The sequence below is a fragment of the Strongylocentrotus purpuratus genome, unplaced genomic scaffold, assembly GCF_000002235.5.
Source record: "Strongylocentrotus purpuratus isolate Spur 01 unplaced genomic scaffold, Spur_5.0 spur5_scaffold_20, whole genome shotgun sequence".
NCBI lineage: Eukaryota > Metazoa > Echinodermata > Echinoidea > Camarodonta > Strongylocentrotidae > Strongylocentrotus > Strongylocentrotus purpuratus.
The window spans coordinates 43043433-43067906 of record NW_022145606.1 but is presented as its reverse complement, the minus strand read 5'-3'; the positions used below and the strand labels follow the sequence as shown (position 1 = coordinate 43067906).

Below are 24474 nucleotides of genomic sequence, written 5' to 3'. Positions count from 1 at the left end.
CTCATAACTTTTTAGTCGATGGGCAGCGAACTCGTAGAGTCCTACGATGCATGAAGTCTAACCGTAAACGCTAAAGGGTAATCCACTCACAGTGTGATTATCTTACAAAAATTCATCTCTTGGAGTAAAAAAAAAAAATGTTTTGATGTTTTTCTTTTTGTTTTATAATGTGCAAAGTTTATCACTAGATGTTGTTTGCATATGTTTCTTTTATTATTCATTCAACAGATTACCTGGTTGGCGTTCATGCAAGCAAGCCCTAAAACTTGTAGTACAACTGCCATGTATCAACACTCCATACAAACCAGCTCAGGATGATGGGAACTAAGCTGAATGTATCCTTATTGAGTGTATGCGTTGAAATGATAACAAAATAAAAATTATCTTAGATAATGATGGGTTATAGATTGCTAAGCTGCTGTTACAGACACTGATGTTGTTTCCCTGCATATCCCTCGCATTCCCTTCTCTTTAACAACCCCTGGGGGCTGGCCTAATATGTTGTTTTCTTTATGAAGGAGTGTTACTACAGTCGAACGGCTTGTAATACTTTTTTTTAAATTGTCCTTGCTAAAAACCTAGTTGATACATACGATAATATAGTTGGGAGAATTCCGGAATTAATCAGATCATTTTTTTTTTCAAATTTTGATCATTAATGATAGCCTGTTTTCACTCAAACTTTCAGATTATCTTTAAATGTATATCGAGCATTGAAGTCACTACCTTATCACCATTTTTCTCATCTGAACAATGTTAACAAGAACCTTAATGAAGCTTGCACAAGAAATGCTTTTATTTGTAAAGGTATGAACTAGAAATGTCCAATAGACACCAGTCTAAATATAAAAAGGACTACTTTATTTTTAAGACCTGTTATATTTGTCAATGGAGAATTGGGCAGTTACCCTTTTTGTTTAAAAATTGAAATGCAGTGTACATACCACATGTATGCTCATCTAAAGGTCTGTTAAAATGAGATCTGCTTATTATTCATAAGGACCGCTATTCATAATTACCACTATTCATAATTTGAGAAAAGGGTCATTATTCATTAGGGTCATTATTCATACATGTAAGAACCGCTATTCATAATCGAAGAAGGGGGTCGCTATTCATAAAGGAGAAGAGGGTGGCTATTCATAATACGAGAAGGGGGTCGCTATTCATAATACGAGAAGAGGGTGGCTATTCATAATACAATAAGAGGGTCGCTATTCATAATACAGAAAGGGTCGCTATTCATCGAAATTAAATAAGCAAACAAAATTGTATTAAAGGTAATACAAAGTTTTGGTATGGGGTCATGAATTTGGTTCAAATGAACATATTGGAAGCATATGCAATCCTACAGTATTCAGTGATCGTTGTCGCGGTTGAAATCAAGTTTACAAATTACAATAGGTGAATGGGATTATATTTGTGTTGAGTTGTACTGTATTTTTTGTCACCACAGGAGTGGGGCAGATTCATAAGATACATGAATGTAATGGGGATGTCTTTATATAATCGTCAAAGATAAAAGGTACAATATACTTTAAAACAAGACATACCGGTAATACAGGGTACGCCATCGTTCGCGTAACGCCTAACGGTCACAATATCATATCTTGATGGCTTAAAATCTTGAAAATCTAACTTCCTTACTTATATGGAAAATATATCTTGCTATATTGTGTATAATTTATGAAAAGATTGTATATAACCAGGCGCGGTTCCAGGGGGGGCAGCGGGCCTTCCCCCCCCCCCCCCTCCCGGCAAAAAAAGAGAGAGAGAGAGAAGGAAAAGAAGGGAAAGAGGGGAGAAAGGGAAAGAAAGAAGAGGAAGAAGAGTTGCAATTTTCCTGCCAACAAGTTATAGTTCGGGGGGCAAAAAGCCCTTGCCTCCCCCCCCCCCCCCCCCCCCATCCCCCGCCCCCGCCCCAAAACGGGGGGGGGGGGGAGGAAGGGAATGGGAAATAGGAAAGCTAAAATTTATGCGTTTGTTGGAAAATGGCAAATTCATGAAAAAAGAAAGAAAAAATAGTGACCTGCCTTTGTCACAAAATAATAAGGTGTCGAAATTTGCTCATCTTACCTTTATTAAATGCCAAAAAACCCCTGAGCTTTGGGGCTCCACCCATCGACCCCACCAGGGGCCCTGAGGCGGGCCCCTGCATGCTTATGTGACCGTTATAAAATGCCTAAAACCCCTGAACTTCTGGAGGCTCCGTCCCGTGGACCCAACGCCAATTCATGTCCTGCCAGTGTCACAAATAAGGTATCAAAATATGCTCATCTGACCGTAATTTATTGCCCAAAACCTCTGAGCTTCTGGGGGCTCCGCCCCTGGACCCCACGCCAATTCGTGACCTGTCAGTGGGCCGTATTATGTATAGCGACCCTCTTCCCGTATTATGAATAGCAACCTTCTTCCCGTATTATGAATAGCGATCCTCATTCCGCATTATGAATCGAGCGAGGTTACCATTTCTATAATATTGGCATCAAGAGAACTGTACTGGTTATATTGGTATGCTTACGAGTCTTAATGTTCTTTTAATCAGGAACAATGTCACAGACCTAAATGTCTGATCTTTGAAATATTTCAAGTCATACATATTTTCAAGTCATTGTAAATGTGCAATTCATTTGATTTGAACCCCAAAAGTGTTCTGCAATACTTCACTTTATGTGTAAACCATTAGTAGGATCTTAACACATGAGTAATTAGTATTTCAAAGCTAACCACTTGATATAATAGATGTGAAAACAGTTATTATACTGTATATGTGGATGCTTTTCTAAGTTTAACAAAAATTGTTTTGCTCCTTGATTTCACAAATTCTATAATGCACAGTACTTTACCAGATTGCCTCTTACGGTAGCAGGGTATTCATGGAGCATTATCGAGATGGCATCAGGAAGAGAGGTATGAACTATGAAACAATTTTTTTATACGTAATGTTTTTGTATTTGTTTTAATTTTATTCATGGATGTACCTAACCCGAAATATAAATCTTTCAAAAACCTGGAACATTTCTTAATAACATAAAACCAACCCTCATGTATCATTGCTTTGAATGGCATGCTCATAAAATATCTGATAATGCTATTGCATAATTTTAAATCAACTGTTGGGGGCTCCTGTTTATGTATCATTATATGATTGCTTTGCACATGTAAGCGTTGCTGGGTGGAATATTATTATAGTATATGTTTAATTGTATTTAGGGTTTAAACTGTGATATATTTATCTTTCCCTTTATAGTGTTCGGCAGGTGAAGTGCATTTGTAGAAGCCTCAGACTTCAACGCCACTGCCCAGAATCATCTGAGCAGGACATTGCCTGAGCTATTTGTCCGATGCCCTCTCGCCTTATCCTTGCTGATCACACTGTCCAACACTGCAATGTTATCAAGCTGCTCGGAGTGTTTATGCAGTCCAATCTCAAATGGGACACTCATGATTGATTGATTTGATGTATTTGTCCACAATGTGGAAATATGCTTCCCACCAGCATTACAATAATACGAGAAACAGAGTACAATAATATGAAACATGCAAAACAATTAAGCAAACAATTTCAGAACAGAAAAGATCTCGTCATTTTTGTAATATGCAATTTGTACTACCAATTCAATTTTAGGAATGCAAATTGCTGTTTGCCTTACCAAAATTATGTCCTTGTAATGCCCTCATTTAACTGTTAAGCAGCTCAATAAATAGTGTACATTCAGAGCTTCTTATTAAAGGTATTACAACGTTTTGGTATGGGGTCATGAATTTGGTTCAAATAAACATATTGGAAGCATATACTATCTTACAATATTCAGTGAACGTTGTCGCGGTTGAATCGATTCTAAAGTTATGAAATTGTAAATAATTAACTTTTTATTTTGTATAACTCCCTCTCAAGGTCAATATATTAATTATGCTATTAAACAATGTTTCTTGACTAAAATCGACCAATTAGCTATTCCGGTTTGGAAATTATATATCACAACTACATATTCTTAGATTTTCATTTTCGCAGTTACCATTGTACGGCCGTAGGCGCTATTTGAAATTTATCGAAATTTTCCGGGAGCACCGGTAAATTTTTATATTCAATTTTTCTCGAAAACAGAAATGTTTTAGGGGCTAAATTTGATAGTGCTTATAATACATCCACATGGGCATCCAAATATATCAAAATTGTAAAGAATCACTATCAACCCAATTTTCAAAATTCCCCCATTTGTATTACCTTTAAAGGTACTATGTCCCATTTACAGGCCAAAACAAATGAAAAGGTTAAATTCCAACGGCATTTGAAAGATAATACTAATTTAAAATTGCCCTAAAGAAAGTGGGGCTTGAAAAAGTCTTCAAATGGGCCAATAAGTAAAAGTCTTGATTTTCAGATCATTGTACCGAATGGTCATGTGTTTTATGCTGCGCAAAGATTCAATCAGTTTTTTAATTTTAGCCATCACAAGAAGTGGGTTATTGATGTAGACAAATGGTCATGTACCCTTTATAGCTCATTTCATGTATGTTATTACCAGAGAAGAAAAAAAGCCAGTCAGTCACTCAATAGTGTCTGACAGTGAAGTCTAGCAAGTAAACGGGTTACCTTGCATAATTTGAATATTAGGACACTGCTAGCGTTTATATTTTACAGAGAGGACATACATGACATATTAATAATTCCTGCAAAGTTCTACAGAATATGAGGTTGGCTGCAAAAGGGACATAGTACCTTTAATATGAGGATTTTTTTTTTTTTTTTTTAATTTTTATATATATATATATATATATATATATATATATTTTTTTTTTTTTTTTTTTTTTTTTTTTTGGGGGGGGGGGGTCTTTAGTAAAGATTACCTTTACTTTTATACCTCTGGCACATATTACAGCAGGAAGCATTAAGGTTAATTGTTCAATTTTTCTTTGAAAAAATACACAACAAAATTTAATCAAATTTGGCAGGGATCATTCATGAGAAATTATAGGTTGTTGAGGTACCTTGCCCCTCAACGGAACCCCCGAAAAATGTCCGAACATGTATATAGCAATTTCTTAACTTTGATTCTAAAACTTAATGCTGGCACTCAATAAAGTTTGACATTTGAGAGGGGATCTGAATTTGTTCGCATTAATTACCTTGCCCCTCATGAGGACTCAGGGGCAGTGCTCCCCTAAGGGTCTCAATTGTGGAAAATTATTACTTTTAGGTCTCTTGTACGTAGTGTTGCCAGATGTTTATGCATGAGGGGGGGGGGGTATATTAAAAAAATAATCATCTGTGGTTACATTTTCGATGTAGTTACCCAAGGGCACAAGTGATAATATCATCTGTGGTACATTTTCGATGTAGTTACCCAAGGGCACAAGTGATAATATAGTAATATAGTATAGTAATTGATGTGGCCACTAATTTCACAGGCTCTGTTAAATACAAGGTCCATTGATCTCTTGCTCTACATGTATGTTGTAATGAAGGTATTGAAATGATATTGATACGCAATTATGGTTTAAGGGGAAAAAATATTTGCATTCATTCCAAAGTTTTCTCTCCACTATTTATACATGTAAATTGTTTAGCAATTGTTCAGCTCTCACATTGCTGAAGAAAATGGTCATTTGATGCCATATAAGATACTCATATGTTTGCAATTTTCCACTCTCAAATAAGCAGGGGCGGCGATCCCTTGGGGACGAGAGGGGACACGTCCCCCTCAATTTCTTTAGGGGGGATCGTCCCCCCCCCCCAGAAAAAGTGAAAAAGTGAGAAAAAAAGTGTATAGCAAATACTGACTAAAGACTGCAACAAACTTTTAGGCTCCAGAGGGCCCTAGAGTGCAGCGTTTAGACAAATAAAAATGCAAAAATCTTCTCGCTCCCCCGCATAATATTCTTCGAAGTGTACAGTAAATATTCTAGAAAAGTGAAGTGTGAATAAGGTAAATTGCTTGTTTTATACTATTCTTTTGCTAATTAAAGTATGTAATTTGTTAATACAACAAAACTTCAAAAACCTGTGAGGGGATAGTCACTTCCGTAACCTCTACCCCTCTCGTTCACTTTGCTCCCTCGCCTTGGCGTAATGATGAGGGGGGGGGGGCTTGGGGGCAGTTGCCCCCCCCCCCTAATAAAATTCAAACTTGATTTATTTCTTACTCGATACCAGTGATTTAGAAATGTTGCTGAAACGGCATGGTTTTTTCCCGAGCTTCCGGGCGGTTTGCCCTCTGGACCCCACCAGGGGCTCTAAGACGAGCTCCTGGATGCTCATCTGACCGTTATTAAATGCCTAAAACCCCTGAGCTTCATGGGCCTACGCCCCTGGACCACACGCCAATTTACGCTCCACTTGCTATGCTCGCTTTGCTCTACCTAATAAAATACTTTAGCCTCCCCCTCTATGAAAAACGTTCTGCGAGGCCTGCATGTATAATGTTAGAGTGGGATGCAGATTTTTTTATCCCCCCCCCCAACGTTTTTGTTCAATATACGGATTTCGTCCCCCCCCCCCCCCCGTCATGAAAAGAAATCGCCGCCCCTGCAAATAAGCATTACCGCCAATTATGTTATTAAATGTACTTCTTCTGTTTTGTCTTTCACACTGAATAGATGGGCGTTTTAAGCACATTTTTTAAATGTCCTTGAAAATCTATTACAAAAGCTGTGTGTATCAACTACAGATCTATTTTCCTATGTTCATACTTTTTTATACAGTTTATATTAAAATAACCTAACAAATGTTACCATAATCATGTTTGGTGTTGGTTATTACTTCAGGTGTCAACAAACACTACACGTTTCAAGTGTAATCAGTTTTTGAGAGGTTTCAAGAAATGTAAAGTGTTAGCAGCCCAAATTTTGTGGCAAAAATTAACACACATTTCTGCAAATATTTTTAAAACAAATATGTTTGAAGATGAATATTGATGACAGAATGCCCTATTTGAGTTTACTGTTGTAGGCAGAAAACCCCAATTTCAGTTTCTTAAATTTTGCAGCAGTTTTTGTTTCAATATCACTTTATTAACAATCATGATTATAGTACATACACTTGTATAGATACTACAAGTAGAAAAGAGAAGAAGCCCAGGTCATGTTTTATTATTAACAATGCAGGGCTAATACTTCATATTATTCATAATGGAATTTGTGATGCATAATGTAGACAAATATTAACAGACACGTTTAACATATCGTCTGTTTGGGGTCACAAGGGCCCTGACTCCATGTCAAAGTAATACAGATCAATGCCACTGTGGCTCCAAACAGACAATGTTACATGCATTCAAAATGAATAAATAGAATTTAGAAACAATATATGTGACTGATATGTGTAAATTACATTATAGAGAGAGAAAACAAATTGATTTTATCTGAACTCTACATTCATACAAAAGCTGTAGAACAAGTATGAATGATGAATTAAGCATAACAAGAAACGGGACCAAGAGGAATGATAGGATGCAGAAGGAGAAGAAGAAAAAAAGAATAAGAGAGGAAAAGGGGTAGGAGAAGAAAGAGAAGAAGAAAAATAGACAGAAAGAGAATAAAAAGAAGGGAGAAAAGAGAAGAAAGAGAATAAAAAGAAGGGAGAAAAGAGAAGAAAGGAAGAAAAGGAGGGGATCAAGAAACAGGAAGAAAAAGAGTAAGAATGTGGAATATGCATTTATTAAGACTTCAGAAGGCTGTGGCTCTCCCAACATGGCTTATCCTTAAAGCAGTATATTGAAAAGGAAGAAGTTACTGCAATCTTTGATACGGTGTAAAATACGTTCAGAAATTATACAGACGTGTCCTTGTAACAAACACAATCAAACAAGATCAAATAATTGGATCGAATTACCATAAAAAATGAGTGCTTCAGAGCATGTTTGTGGCTTTTTGAAATGATGTTGCTGCATATAGAGTTTTGGCAAGAACTGGATTAGGAGTTGAATGATCATGATCGATGATCGTAACTTGGTCAACATCCCAATTAATTCCTAATTTAATTCTTCCTTTTCTTTCTACTGTGATTCACAAGAGACCAGACAGCTATAATAAAAAATAGTGGACACAAGATATATCATTTAAACCATGAGCGTTTATTCAAATCCGTGCTAAAATCTAGCCGGGAAATATTTCAATAACAGTCACATGTTAACAATTAAGGGAGTCTATTTATAAAGCGAAAGACTGCCGCTTTTCTAATTACACTACATTATCATCAAACTTGTCAAATGCGTTGATGTTATTGTCAATGATGATGAACCGACGATGTCAAAGAAACAATTAGGGTCTATTCTGTCGATGACGACAAAGGTAGAGTTTCTGATGATCTCGAAAAAACAAGATTTGACGATGTGGAAAAGAAGACCCAAGTTTCTGATGATGTCGAAGAAACAAGAAGAGACGATGTGGAAAAGAATAGCAAAGTTTCTGACGATGTGGAAGGTAGGCGTAAATCCTGACCTTCAAACAAAGAACGGAAATCGACGGTGTAAATATACAAACTGGGGTTTGTATACTGTCAAACAGAAAGATGGCGTGGTCTTCATACAAAGAAACGATGTCGATAATGGCGAAAGTAAAGTTATCATGATGATTATGAACGAAGAAACGAATGGTCGATGTCAAAGGTAGAGTTATGATGATAAATGAAGACACGGAAGGTCAATGTTGACGATAAAGAAGGAAAATGGCGACCTTCAAACAACCAAAATAAGGTTTTCAGCACAAAAGTGATGATGCAGGCAAGTCGGTCAAACTGTTGCTTTATTGATATATTGCCGAAACAACACAATACAAAAGAAATATCACTGGATACTGAATGGTGCCAAATCGAGGAGGACCAAATAAGCAAAGGTCCTCCCGTTACCACTTTCTCCCATTGCCAAACAGTACTGTTGATCAATTAAATCCAATTGCGTCACATCTATTTCATGCTTGTAGTCAGTAGCTCCTGCAATAATAACATAAAGAATACATTTTTGAATACACAGAGAAACAGACTTTAGAAAATTATTTGGCAGAGAGATTTTCAGGATTGAAAACAAGTTTGATTTTGTTTCAGAAGTTTAGATCTATCACTGCATCAGTGTCATAAATTATCAATTATCTCCAAGCTCCGATACAGTTTTACATATTGTTAGTGTTACCACGGTTAACAGTCCTTGTCTGCATACATGGGCCTGGCCATGTACAATTTTTTAAAAAAAAATTTGGGGGTGCCTTTTCGGACAACTCGCCACACTTTTTTCCCCCCGTGATTTTTAGATCTAAAATGATATGAAATTGTCATTTGTCATGATTTTCTATAAACACAGTCATTACAAAGAATAAAGAATAAAGCTGATTTCCCTTGCAACAATAATATACTTTTGACAAACCAAAGGGCGTACGATCGCCAGATCATTGGGATAACTTCTCGGTATTTAGATAGAGGTCTATAACAGCTGCATTTTTCTGTCCCAGAAATATTTTAATGGTAGGATACTGGAAGCACTGGTGTACTGATAGAGGGGGGGGGGGGGGGGGGGGGCAGTTGACCCGCGAAATAAAATTGGAATGTGGTTTATTTCTAGATTTTCTGGGTTAGTTTCGTCAGAGGCGGCATTCTTCGTTGGGGGGGGGGACACTGTGCCCCCACTTTTCCAGGTTCCCCTAAAGTGCCCCCTTATCCTTTTTACATGTTCTTTTCCCTTCTGATAATTGTTGATGGTAGGAATTCATGAAGGATAGGCCTACTGGAAGCGCTGGCGTACTAATGGGAGAGGGGGCAGTTGACCCGCGAAATAAAATTGAAATGTTGTTTATTTCTAGATTTTCTGGGTTAGTTTCGCACTTTTGCCCACAGTCACAGGCGGCATTCTTGTTTGGGGGGGGGGGGCACTGTGCCTCCACTTTTTCAGGTTCCCCTAAAGTGCCCCCTTATCATTTGTACATGTCCTTTTCCCTTCTGATAAGTGCCTACTTTTCTTTCTCAGATGTTTTAATTATAATGTTACTCATAATTACATAAAAGAACTTTTCTGTCTTTCTTCATTAGATTGTCCTCAATATTCATCATGTAATTTTTCAAATGGGACCTTAAACTTTTTCCTTGCTTGCTCGAAAATCGATATTCAATCCATCACACCAAATTGCGGAGTACGTTGCTTAAACAATATGTTGTTCCACGTAAAGAAATAAACAAATATTGATGTCATTCGTGGTAGTGTATTCACAATCTTGACGAAGGCGTAGGCCTATAGACAAATATCTAAAAATGGTTTTTATTATTGTTGATGTGTCCCTTTGTAGGTGCCCCTTTTTTAAGAAATCCAGCAATTCTTGCAATCATAGGCGCCAGAAGTGGGGGCAGGGGACTCGCCCTCCTCCCAACGAAAAAGTGTGTGTGTGTGGGGGGGGGGTCAAAACGAATTTCCACTCCCCCCCCCCCTCCCCCTAACAAAAAATCAGCAGTATTATTGATTACTATTTAGTTACCAAAAAGATCTAGATCTAGAAATCATGAGGGGAAAAAGTGTGGTGAGTTGTCCGAAAAGGCACCCCACCCTGGACAACTCGCCTGTGGCGAGTTGTCCAGGGTATTGTGGCGAGATGTCCAGGGTATTGTGGCGGGTTGTCTTGGGGCGGGTTGTGTTTGTGGCGAGTTGTCTGGTAATCGTATTGACGTGCAGCGCTATAGAGGTCAATACGCATTAGCATTGTCTACTAATATGCTTTACTTGAGTGACCTTGGCTAGGCCCTAGCTTAATTAATAATTCATGTTGTTGCTAGCATTGAAAAAAATATTAAAAATAAAATGTCTGCCAATGCAATAATCACTGGAGGCATAGAGCCTACGACTAAATCATCTTCAATACAATACACCAGTTTACGGTTGTATCAGTGCGCATGCGCAGACAGTTGACCTCGGGTCATTGGTTTTGAAACAAAGCCAATACACCAGTTTACAGTTGTATCAGTGCGCATGAGCAGACAGTTGACCTCGGGTCATTGGCCCCGGAACAGGGCCAAATTGGCCCTGTTCCGGGGCCAATGACCTCTGACCTCTGGTATTTATGCGTAAATTAAGATTGCGCCCATGCAAATGATGATATGCGCGCACAACGCAGCGCGCAGGCAGTGATATCATCATAATTTGCATGGGCGCAATCAATTTACGCATAAATACATGACCTCTAGGTCATTGGCCTTGTTTAAAATGGCGCACACAACTGTAAACTGGTGTATGACCCGAGGTCAGTGGTATTTATGCGTAAATTAAGATTGCGCCCATGCAAATGATGATGTGCGCGCACAACGCAGCGCGTAGGCAGTATGTCACCATAATTTGCATGGGCGCAATCTTAATTTACGCATAAATACATGACCTCTAGGCCATTGACTTCGATTAAAATGGCGCACACAACGGTAAACTGGTGTATTCGTACAATCATGCATTATTCTATAGCCTGCGCATGCAGCTAGTGCACTAGAATGCTACTACTAGTAATATTCTGCTAGCCGCTGCTACCTATTAGTTAGTATTAGTTCTACATCGACTCTGTCAGTCTTTGTTGACTCAGTTTGAGAAATTGAGTGTGCTAGTACGTAGGCCTACTAATAAAAGTAGGCCTAGATCTATCATCTAGATCAATTACATTACTCGATAGATATTACAACATGGAAATGAATGTATGGGAAAATGCATTGAGTGCATCTAGACCATTAATTGCATAGTCTACCGGGTAATTTTTCCGCTGTGCAATTACTTTTTATGCCTATCTTGTCAAACATAAAATACAAATAGATCTAGAGCATAATATGAAGTTAAACCTACCATTTTCACAGAAATCATCGTAAAAACGTCTCGTCAAAATAATCGTCTTCAATCAAGCTAGGGCTGGTTTTGTTTACGAAGCGCCCGCCAGGAGAGTACACGATAGAGTACACGATAGAGTACACGATAAAATTGACGATATCGTGAACTTTATCGTGAACTTTTCACGATAAAATTGACGATATCGTCAATTTCGTGAATTTCGTCGTTAAAATTGGCGATAAAATTCATGATATCGTGAATTTTATCGCCAATTTCTCGCGATTTAGTCTATTCGCGATTTCCCTTCAGGGCCACCATATTTTAGCACTTGAAGTAGGTGTTAACACTTCAAAACCGTTTCTCTCGGTTCCCCGTTTTTTACCAGCGCCCACGCTATGCCACCTTTTTCCGGGCAACCGACGGAGTGACATCCATCATACAAGGCGCGCCGGAAGCAGTTTAGGATTGGGGGGGGGGGGGGGGGGCAAACATTCCAGGGATTCACCTTCCAGGGACAGTGACGTAATGAGCACAAACGTTTGGAAGGGGGGAGCAGAAGAAAAATCTGCATCACCACCACTCTTACACGTTACATGCAGGCTCGCGGAACGTTTTTAAAAGTGGAGTATTAACAATCAGGTAGAGCATAAATTGTCTTGGGGTCCAGGGTCTGAGCACTGACAGGGGGTCAAGGGCTGAGCCCCCGGAAGCTCAGGGTTTTCAGGCATTAAATTACGGTCAGATAAGCATCTAGGGGCCCCGCCTTAGGACCCTTGGTGGGGTCCAGGGGGCCAAGCCCCCGAAAGCTCTCAGGTTTTAGGCATTTAATTACGGTCAGATGAGCGTATTTTTATACCTCATTTGTGACATTGGCAGGTCACTTTTTTCCTCTCTCTCTCTCTCTCTTTCTTTCTTTTTCTCTGTAACATACTTTTTCAAAAGGTAAGGGGGGCTCGAAAGGTATGACTGAGAAAAAATACCGGGAAATCATGTCATTTCAGCAACATTTGTAAATCAATGGTATCGAAAAAGACCCCCCCCCCCCAATCAGTACGCAAGCGATCAGGGGCTCATGTCTTCTCACCCCTATAACAAAAAACACAAACGCTTTCCCATCCTCTCACAATATTTCCACGTTATTCGCGTATCGCTAATATAAAAAGCTCCAACGATAAATATAGGTGGAATGCGGAATGTACAGAAAATTTAATTCCTGTTAACTTTCCTTTTCTTTGAATGGAATTCTATATGTGATTTAATTCAGGTTGTTATTATTGTTATGTTCTTTTGCGTTAAAAATACAAACCATATTTACTCCTTTACTGCTTTTCTTCTTAGTTTGAGAAGGAGGGCGGGTTTTTGTTTGTTTGCGGGAGCAAAAATTCGCTTTGCCCCCCCCCCCCTCCCTGCCCCTGACTTCCGGCGCCTATGCATCATACAAACCGAGCTTTTTCAAACGCGCCGAAAAGGGCGCACAAAGTGTATAGACTTTTCACATATACCATGGAGATATATCTCCATGCATACACGAACTCTCCACTTCACGAAACCATTATCACCCTAAATGTATCTTTCCGTAACAAAATACCTGTTCTAATTGAGAGCCCTATGACAGTTATTCTGCGACAAGCAGTTACGGGTTATAATAAAAATAAGAAGAAAACAAACAACAACAACTTCAGATCCACGTAGGCAGAATAAACATTACACAAACTTTACAAAAAAAATACAAACACATTTGAACTTTGCTGTGATGAAGGCCCATTGTACAATGACTCCACAAACATCCACTACCACACACTAAAGCTCATATACTCAGCAAAGCCTGCAAAACATTCCTAACTCTATGCATAATCTTCTCTTACTCTTGGACAAAAAAAACCTCACTAAAAATAAGTATGCAAAAGTAACAAGTCAGACAGCAACATTAGCCTGCGTAACTCAGGCAAAATATAGTATTGTCACAAGGTCCGCGGTTCAAGTCCTACACTCTTAATGTCAGCGAGTAAATTGTGCCGAGTAAAACAAGTTGAGTAACAAAATGAGCAATTCAGTACTCAAGCTGGAGTAAGACCTTGATTTTAGTGGTACTCGTCACCCGAGTAAGTTGTTACCTTCGATAAAGAGTAAATCAATGACTCAACATTGAGTACGAATTTCGTTTGTATCAATTTTGAGTAAACTACGGTTGGGTATTACGCTGCGGCAGGTGATAAATAAATCAACATTGATCTCTTACCCGAATTTACCTCGGGTGCGAGTGAAAGTTGGATCGATGGAAAGTGCAACTAGCTGTCAATATGCATGTGACACCTGTTCTACACATTTTTACATAATAGCAGCTGTATGTTCCTTTGTCTACCTAAGGAACTGGATATTTTGTACTCTTTCATTGTCCGTCATGTGCATGTCTCGTGCATGCATGTGCGCGTGCAGAAAGATGCGAAAGAACTGAGATACACTCTTAGAAAAAAGGGTGCAAAAAAGGGTGCAAAATAAGAGTTTGCACCCTTTACATAAAAATGAACCCTATTGAAGGAAAAGGGGTTAAAAAAAGGGTGCAATATAAGATTTTGCACCCTTCCCACAAAAATGAACCCTATCGACCAAAAGAGGGTGCAAAATAAAAGTTTGCATATTGCATGCATATTCATGATTACTTTCCACGTGTTCACATACAAATACATTTATCATGATTTGTTAAGCAAATTATGACAATGCACATCAATTTTTTGATTTTGTATTTTCCTTTGGCAATCATTAACCAATATATTATTTTGTCTGATCATGTTACAATTACATTCACGTTTTGGCAATAGATATATTGATTATATGATTACTAACCAAGAAACATCATGCATGTTTAATATGTATTTGTGTACGAGCAAATTTTACCAGTATTCCTCGATGATGGGTGCAGGATTGCACCTTTTAAAGGGTGCAGGATTGAACCCCTAAAGGTGCTGCTATTGCATCGGTTTGCACCCCTAATGGAGTAAAAACATGTACTTAACTTAGTACATGTTTTTACTCAATATTGATTGAGCAACTAAGCGTTACCCAGAAAACATACTCAATATTTGAGCAAAAAAATCGCTCAAACAATTTGAGTCAAAACATGTACTCGTTAATTGAGTAAAATTTGGCTCAACTCATGAGCAGTTTCTTACTCGACATGAGTTGATTACGTTTCTACCCAGTACTGAGTAAAAAAGGAAACCGCTAAACAAGGAGTAAATATTGAGTAAAGGTTGACTCATTCAAACTGAGTAGAGATTTAGTCTCTTATTGAGTAATATTTTAACTCAACAGATGGGTAGATTTGTTACTCAACACATGCTGAGTAAAGTTTACTCAAAAGTCGGGTGGTTTCCTTTTGACCACCCCCCAAAAGAGTAACATTTTGACTCAAATTGAGCAGTTTTTTTTTTAGAGTGTACCGCGGCACTAATGTCCTTTGGCAAGACATTGATCTACATTTGCCACTCTCCACCCAGGTGTTAAATGGGTACCCGGTAGGATGCGAAAGCTTATGTGCTTAGATTAGCAAATATGCGCTTGTAAAAATTACGCCTGGCTGTAATGCTCCCCAGGGAGTGGAGAATATGCAGACACTGTGTGCGGGTAAGCCTGAATCCGATGACCGGGGTATAATATGATTGCAGGGCTCTTAGTGAGAACAGTATGAATACTGATGAGGCTACTCTGGGTAAACAAGACATATTATCATTATTATTATTATTATTATTATTGTTAAAGGTAATACGAAGTTTTGTATCCCTTGTCCACCTCTCTCCCACCCCACCCCCCTTATATTATGTAGCGTATATGTATTAATGTATTCCTTAATCAATCCCCATCTAATATTCGTATTACCTCATTTTGTTTTCAACGGCTGTAATCAGTTATTGGAAAATTAAATAATTTACCGACTGAATGTTTTGATCATACTATATGTTCAAAATTAGTGACAGTTTACAATATTTTGAATTCATAATATTATATCTTTCTTATGTTATTAATTTCTTTTCCTAATCTTTTTTAGGTATGCTATTTATGAGTTAATCAGGTCCACACATAAATTATATGCGTTGTTTTATTGTGCAGGGCGCTTAGGGATGGTTTTTTTTTTAAACTGAGGAGGAAAGCCTGCTTTAAGTAAAACGGTAAAGATGATATAAATAAATATGGCCAATAAATCAATCTCTTTGTATTGCATACATTAAATTTCGACTCTGATCTGCGAATGGCTTATTTTCTCATGTAGACAGGCAACTTGTCTCTTTATTGCATTATATGAAGGAGCGGTGAGTTTGTGGATGGCCCTGAACATTCCGGCAATTCACGGTTTGTTGTTATGTAAATGTAGGGTTATCGGAAGCATAATCTTATAACATTATAGTTTACATGTACATGCAGAAACTACATCCAATATAATATAACAATAAAAAGGATGCTACTATAATTTTAAAAGCACGATATTCACATGATATACATTTAAATGAATTTGTGTTACACTGTTTAAAGATTTACTTGCATTCCGTATCAGGACAATTACCCCCTGAACAATCACCCCCGGAAAATTACCCCCAAGGACAACATCCCCCTGAGGACAATTACCACCTACCTCTGAAAATGAACCCTGATGATAATTACCCCCCCCCCCCGGAAAATTACCACCTTCAAAGTCCACCGTGATAATAATTCGGTTTTAATTGTTTCGGGGGGTAATTGTCCTGGGGAGAGGGGTGGGGTGATTGTCCGAGAGGGTAATTTTTCAGGGGGGGGGTAATTGTCCTTGGGGATTAATTGCCCCGTTGGTAATTGGCTGGGGTTATTGTCCAGGGGGTAATTGTCCTAAAACCCTTGCATTAATGTAGCAATCGATATACTTAGTAAGTAACTTACATGCAAGGCAATCACCCCGAGTGACTTCTTTGACTTGTGAAGACCAGTGATGTGACGGCTTAGTCTACCGTCTGTGTTTGTACCACAGCCAAGAAGCCTGCAACATAAAAATAATGTGTAAATTGCGTTAAAAAGAGAGAAATGGAAAGAAGATGTTAATTGCATCCATTTGTAGATGATTACATGAACGGGTAAAGTGTACCGATCACCTGATGATTTTTATTTTTTTTTGTATACTGAATGTACCTACAGTGTACCCTCTATTCTAAATAAAACTGAACAGATAAATAATAAATAATAACTAAATAAATAAGTGCCCTGTGACTATTGGCACGTGTCCCTTTTCCCAGTCTAACAAGTGCTCTTTCCGTTCTAAGAAGTGCCCCTAATCATCCCTGATGAGTGCCGCTTGCTAGGTATGAGAAATGCCCCTTCTGAAATCTGATAAGTGACCCTTTAACTTTGACAGATGCCAATTTCCCTTTCTAATAAGTCTATTCGTGATGTCTTTGCATAACACATGATTTATGCTTGCAACAAATACACTCAAAGAACATGTGATATATGCCTATATGTTTTTATAAATGAATGATGTAGTAACAGAAATAGCCTGATCAGAACAAAATGTAGCATTCCGTACAGATTTTCTACTGATATGCGGAGTACAATACACGCAGAGTGCATATGATCTACCGAAGTGAAATGCATATAAATACGAACCCCAACGAACGAAGCTACATGCACTTCTTTCAACAATATGTTCGTTCATATAGACTGACCCTTCTACATAAAAAGACATACTTTTCGGCTTCATACTAATAAAGTATTTTTGTCATAATATTGACAATTGTATTATTGGCATCACACCACTGATTAATTGTGATATTCTCAGTTATTACTACTAAATCAAAACAAGATTTTCCCGGTAGAAAATAATGGTCAATTCAGCTGCAAACAATCAATTATTGAGGAATTTAGGAGGTCATTTAAATAGATCAGAAAAAGGAGTAGGGCCTTATGTGATAAACAAAAACAAAATAAACCAGCTGAACACATGCAAGAAAACATGATGATCGTTAATAATTACTTTTGTTATATTTCGGGCTCATTGTCTTCGTGAAAATGATACATATACTAAACATAACGGCATTCAGACCCCTTGCTAGCTTTGAGAAATTTACATCATCTATATACGATGTCATGAAGAGGTTGGCGAATTTGCTACTTTCTAGCTGACAGAGTCTCAATCTTCTCTTTAAACCATGAACGAAGTTATCAAATCAATAGTTAAAATCCAATAAGACAGGTGCATATATATTTAAAATGAATTCACCATAAATAATTAAGCGCCTTCAGTTAAAGGCTAGGTGTCAATTGCCCATTTTAAACTAGAGCAAAAAAACATCTGAAGTGCAAGATGTTTGGCACCCTTAGCATTAAAATCATTAATGGTTATTACTATAGTATATAACTAGTTTTGTTAATTTTGTTATTATTGTAATCAATTATTATTATTACTGGGGCTACCAACACTATGAGTCTTATTTTTGTTATTGACTGACTAAAAATTTGTACAATAAACTCACATTAGATGATTCATCGTCTCCACATTTTTGCAACACTCGACAAGTTCAACCAAGTCTTCCTCGTCTGTGCACTTCACACAGGTCAGAAGTAGCCCCTGCAGGTTATTGGTTTGTTCTCTGATCAGAAGACCCATTCCTCTTATCGTCTCTCTCGATACACTGTTCTTCTCTGATGGGAGTGATGATGGTGCTGTAAGGTAGATGTGCTGCTGTCCTCTGCACGTCCGACGAAGACAAGCCGTGATCTGAGGTATGTCTCTCTCTGCATCATCGATAATGATATCGATATCTCTCAAGCCAGGGAGCGATGAGAGCAGACATTCATAGCTTTGTGACGTCACTTTCTCGGCTGATAGCTTTGTGACGGATGGAAGCTCAGGAGGAGATTGAGGGAAACTGAGAGAGGAGTCTGAGACGGTGAGGGTACGTAGCATCGAAAATGATCCCAGGCAGGACCATAGTCCACTCGTCACGTCGGTAGTTATAGTAGATCCCTCGAACTTTATCGTCATAACCTAGTGTAAAAATAGAAAGATAGAGAGATTAGTAAGAGATTATACGAATTAAATGACAATAATTAGTTGATCTCTTGTTTTTTTGCGGTAATCATTAAATCAATAAAATCTGTAGCCTGATCTTTTCTCAGAATATTATCTGGTTAGTAATGGACGCTCCCTCACCCTCATTTACATTAATAAGTAAAACATTTATTATCTTTTATGGTAAATGAACGTCTCCTATGTTTTGCATAGGCTAAATGCTTATATTGACTGTCCCTCGTCTTTTTCTCTAAATGAAAAGACCCTAGGACCTTTTGTATTTTGTTATTATTTTGTTTCAAATTATTTTTCTTGTTTCTGTTCTATGCAGTACCTTGATTGAGGCCGTAGTTGGGGAAACATAGAATAATAATTAATATGCATCATACGTATTGATCGTTTTATCATACAGTATGATTTATTACGATGCTGTTAATTATGAATAAGAATACATTTACACAAATATATTAGCTCTTTGAATTATAGTTGCAGCAGAAAAATGAAAATTTAAACAATCTTTATGAAAAGATTATTGGAAACATATTTTGTGAAATGAAAATGTGCATACCTGACGTTTAAGTTGCTTTGGAAGTTGTTGCATCCCAACGACGGTGTAGACTGTGGGTGACTTCAGAACAATACTCTCTGCATTCACACATCTTTGAACCAACGAAGATACATTTCCTTCGGTACCCTTGGTCTCTGATGAACAGTCTAGGAGAATGCGATATCGTTCGAGCTCATCCACAAAGCTGTTTGCGAGGACCCTCTCCATTATTCGTATACATAGGTTGTTGTCCGTACCAGCAGCAAATCGGATGAGATTCTCATAGTCGCCGATGTTTGCTTTGATCTTGAGCAGTACTCTGTCTAACTTAGATAACTTCAAGCGCAGCAGAAAGTGGTTTGTTTGATCAGCGAGAAATTTCCCAGCCGAGTGTTCTTGTGCGAGTTTGTGATAAAACTCAATGGTAGTGGAAGTGGTCTCGTTGGACTGAGGTAGGCGTGTTAATGAAGCAGTCGTCTTCGATACTATCCCAAGCTCACATGCTATTTCAAGCATTGCGGGAACTTTACGGAAATCATCAGGTGTGAAAACTAGTTTTTTAGCATCGTCCAGCAAACCAGTAAGGGCAACTTTGCCTAATTGACAAATGATTTTCCTCAACTTTTTGCGTGTGATTTTCACCCTTGACTTTGATCGGAAGTTTGCATGGTGCATCAAAAAAACATTCACGCTGTCTAATAATTCTGTTTGAGTTGCAATTTCAGTGTTTAAAAGCCCCTCGCTCCATAAATGACAGACCATGAGACAAAATAGAGGTGTTTTAACAAGTTCATTAATGAGCGGTTGTTCATCAAGGTAAACCTTTAGACCATGACCTTGCCTGCTATAATTATTCGAAGTCGAACCAAAGAACTTGTCGATGTACTCATGTGAGCTCTCTCGTGAGAATCCTTCGATCCACATCTTTGTGTATACCCTAGGAAGTTCATCTTGATTAAAGATGTTTTCTAGGTGAGGGCGTGTTGTTACAAGGACTCGGCACTCTGGAAATTCCTCCCAGCGGATGACACTGAAAATATTGCTCTCTGAGCTTCCTTCTAAAGAAGAGATACCGGCATACTCATCTAGTCCGTCTAGTATGATGTGACAGATTCCCTGATTCTCTCTAATGAATTTCTCCAGACCCTCTGGTGTGAGATCATCAACATCACTCAAAAGCTGGTCCTTAATTGCTTCTCCGATCGAGGTACGCCTACTTGTGTTTCGGAATTTCACAACAAACAGAAGTGGCAGGTGTTCTAATGCTGACCCCTTTTTTCTGTGAACCCAATCGTGAGCCATCTTAGCGACAGCCGTGGTCTTCCCCCTCCCAGCGGGGGCCGAAATGAGGATTCGAGCTGGCAGTTCTCCGTTTACTTTCGTTGAAAATATTTCAGAACCCTTGAGTTTTTCCTTCTTTTTCGTGTCTTGTCCGTTAGCGTCCTTCTTCACCATTGTAACAGCCGTGTGCATATCTTCAAGCTCAGCATAATCGCTTTGATCCCACGGTTTCATTTGAATTTTGCACAATTTTTTCCGGTACTTATTCTCCAACTTTTCGCGACATCGCTCAACAGTCAATGATGCCGAGATCTTCTTATTGTAGATACCTGGAATGATAACCAAGACGAAAATCCAATTAAATACCCATTGAATGTCCCCATTGAAACCAAATTGAATACCAATTGGCAATTTGGAGTACATGGAAAGTGAAACAATGGGTACCTATTGAAACCAATCGGCAATTGCATGGTCCCCATTGAAACCTACTGGCAATTGGTTTTAATGGGGATCAATTGCAAATTGGCGGCAATCGGGACCATTTGCCAATTGGTTCTAATATGTACCCATTGTTTCACTTTCCATGTAGGCTACTCCAAATTGCCAATTGGTATTGAATTGGGATTCAGTGGGGGCATTCAATGGAGATTTGATTGGTAAATCGATTCAGGTAGAAGACCCAGTGATAAACTGATACTTCATAATCGATATTGGCAACTTACCACCAAATAGGTATATTCCAATCTCAATTGCATTAACTCCATCATATAAATCATTTGAAGTGAATTTAAGACTAACTTTTGAACATATATATTAGGCTCCTATTATATAATACACACAAAAAAAAATCTTGGTTAGTAATCATATTATAATCAATATATCTATTGCTAAAATGTGAATGTAATTGTAACATGATCAGACAAGTAATATGTTGGTCAATAATTGCCGAAGGAAAATAGAAATTACAAAATTGATTGTGCATTGTCATAATTTACTTAACAAATCATGATAAATGTATTGTACTGTGACACGTGTAAATTAATAATGAATATGAATGAGATACATAGATCTGTAGTTGGTTTCTATTGGTTTCTATTGGTTTCTATTGGTCCTATTGGTTTCTATTGGTCCTATTGGTTTCTATTGGTCCCATTGGGTTCTATTGGTCTAATCGGTTTCTATTGGTCCTATCGGTCCTGTTGGTTTCTATTGATCTTATTGGTTTCTATCTAGTTGAGCATTGGTCCTATTGGTTTATATTGGTTTTAATTGGCCCCATTAGACTTTAATGGGATTTCAATTGGTTTCAATTGAACCAATTGAAGTCCAACTTTAGGCCAATTGGTTCAATTAAGGTTCCATTTAAGTTTACTGGGGCCTAGGCCAATGGGGCCAATTGGTCCAATGGGCCAATCTGGACCAACTGAAACCATTTAAATTCATATTAAAGTCCCATTGAAACCTGTTAAAACCTATTGAGACCAATTAAAACCAATTGAAAAATTCAATTGGTGTGAATTGGTTTCGATTGGATTATCGTCTTGGGAAGCATATATAACACCAAATGTCTTATTTTTACTCACGTGATATATCAACCCCTTCGCAAGGTTTTGGGGGATGATTTTTGTTTCTCTTGAAATACATGAATTCCGACGATTTTCCTAAGTTTTTCCACGAAGTGAAGGCCTAGAAACACACTCAACCCTGCTGTTATCCTTGATTATACTGTATAGATCAGTCAGGCAAAATTTCTCTCCAAATCGATGTTGAAAATCTTTGGTATATTTTTTCCTGTTTATTAAAGAACTTTTTCAAACAGAAATTGAGGGAGAGAGATGTACAGGATGAAGGGACATGAAATATAATGGCCTTGCTCAGGCGCGGACCCAGGATTTCTAAGGAGGGCCCAAATTTGAAATCAATTTAAATTTAGTGTTCCGAAATTTGAAAATCGTGCCGGCCAATATTTTGCTCAGTTGGAGGGGGAAGGGGGGTAGTGAGCACCATTTATTCGTTTTGTTCCCGAAGAATTGAAAATCGCGCAGGCCGATAATTCGCTAAGTGGGGTGGGGAGATGGGGGGGGGGGGGGATAGTGAGCCCTATTTATTTTTTTATGGGCCCTCGAAAATTTGAAAACCCGCATCCCCCCCCCCCCCCCCTCCCTGGATCGCCAGGGGGGCCCATCTCCCTAAAAAGGTAAAATTAACGTCTGGATCCGCCACTGGCCCTGAATGTCCTATGAAATCTTCATGTTCGGTGTCATAGTACCTCGTCAGTTCCCGGACACTCGCTACACCCTATACATGGAAATTCCCCTAAAAGTTTACGTTCTTCATACGATTTACGGATTGTAAGCACTCTAGCACTGATAGACCCACCTGGAATAATGTGTATCCCTTTGAGATGTTTATCAGCAAGCACGACCAGCTTAGCGTCAATGAGAGCCTGTTTCAGTCTGAGATGCTGGTCGCAAGTCACCACGGTCTGTCTCCAGTCAAACAGCATGTCAAATGTTCCCTTGCAATATACCCAGGCACCTTTGTTGTTGGTCTCTGTGTATCTATCGATTTCTGCGACTTTGAAGCCGAGCGTTCGTCCTAAGGCCTCCATCTGCTCGCCCATCTGGATGTCTTCAGCCAGATGGAAGAAAAGATCATCGGCAATACCTCCTTGCGTCGCCATTTCTACACAGACAATACAATGGAAATTAGGAACATATAAGTCCAGTCATGCAGTCAATTCCCAAGACGCCAAGTTTATAATTTAAATTCCATCTTGAGTCACGAATTATGTTTGTGTATCAAATTGTTTTATAATAAGTATCAAAGCTGGACCGGCCTAGTCTTTTACCAGACATTTCATTTTCCAGAGGGTTCACAACACCGACATTCTTGCTATATGCCTTATATATTTATTTGTTTTGTCAGTGTCGTGGTCTATTCAGTCTCTTGGGCCTCACACTTCACTGTCAATATGACTAAAAATGAGAAAATGTAGTTTTGCCTAAATCTCTAATAGCGTCAATTTATTTCAAATGTTTGTTTTCGGTATTTTCAAACGTATGATCCTATTATGGAAATTTCTAAACATTACCTATACAGTAGCGTACAATCATGGAGAAAACAGTTAAACTCTTTGACAAGTTATTGTATGCCCTATATGTCAAATCGTCAATTTTGTAATTCGAAGTAGGCATTAAAATATCGTTAATATTCCTTTCTCTTCTAAATAAACTAGGGGCTATGCCCAGGATATCTTCCGGTTGGCATATTGTTGTATTAGCCATCCCCCCCCCCCCCTTCCAAGGAGAATAATCGCTGTTTTAAAGCAATCATACCTGAGCTACTTTGCGGCGGAGTCATCTCTTGTTCATGTGGGTCCTGCTGCTTTGGGAGATATTCACCTACATGAAATATATACATAGTAATTTCTGATGTTATTTATGCATCCATGGCTCGAGAGATTCGAACATCAAAACATATTTTACATTAAAATACGAATAACATTTAAATTTCAAGAATCAAACAATACAGCTAGATTGATCAAATTTACCTTAATTTAATAACGAAATCATACAGAGGAGATATTATTAATTCAGTAGTATTTAGGCGACTCTTTACCTTTAGACAATTTCTTTCCCAATCCACCAAGCTTCACTGCATGAAGCTTTGTCGCCAGGATCGATCGTGATTGGCTGGTCTCTGCTTGTTCAGTATTCCACTTGATCAGGATTTCCGTCATAGCCTCATTGTAGTTACCTCGATGATTTGCGAGAATTGATTGATTCCAAGTATAGCAGTACCCCAGAGCGACGCACAGTTCTGAGTAACTA

General features: G+C 38.3%; 1 protein-coding gene and 2 long non-coding RNA genes across 3 annotated transcripts; 2 read left to right on the top strand and 1 right to left on the bottom strand.

The window, feature by feature from the left end:
* The first annotated feature begins 238 nt into the window (after positions 1–238).
* LOC115927130 lies at positions 239–3461 on the top strand. Its single transcript, XR_004065437.1, has 3 exons — positions 239–335; positions 2839–2910; positions 3251–3461. It is a non-coding gene; the product is annotated as an uncharacterized LOC115927130 (long non-coding RNA).
* A 1655-nt stretch (positions 3462–5116) lies between these two features.
* On the top strand, positions 5117–5263 carry LOC115927129. The gene is made up of 2 exons (XR_004065436.1): positions 5117–5171; positions 5202–5263. It is a non-coding gene; the product is annotated as an uncharacterized LOC115927129 (long non-coding RNA).
* An 8598-nt stretch (positions 5264–13861) lies between these two features.
* LOC105439700 (protein NLRC5-like) lies at positions 13862–23324 on the bottom strand. The gene is made up of 6 exons (XM_030993972.1): positions 23021–23324; positions 19387–20970; positions 18702–18789; positions 18275–18490; positions 16689–16785; positions 13862–13894 (listed from the first exon to the last, which is right to left on the bottom strand). The coding sequence occupies exons 1-6, from the start codon at positions 23322–23324 to the stop codon at positions 13862–13864; spliced, it is 2322 nt and encodes a 773-aa protein (XP_030849832.1).
* Between the last annotated feature and the right edge of the window lie 1150 nt (positions 23325–24474).

Excerpts from the sequence above, each read along its gene's own strand:
- LOC105439700 (XM_030993972.1), bottom strand. The coding sequence starts at position 23,324 with ATGGCGACGCAAGGAGGTATTGCCGATGATCTTTTCTTCCATCTGGCT. Across the intron at positions 20,971-23,020 it reads AGGGATACACATTATTCCAG|GTATCTACAATAAGAAGATC; the intron begins GTGGGTCTATCA and ends TTATCATTCCAG. Across the intron at positions 13,895-16,688 it reads TCGGGGTGATTGCCTTGCAT|GTAACAACTTACTCGGGTGA; the intron begins GTAAGTTACTTA and ends TCTTTATCGAAG.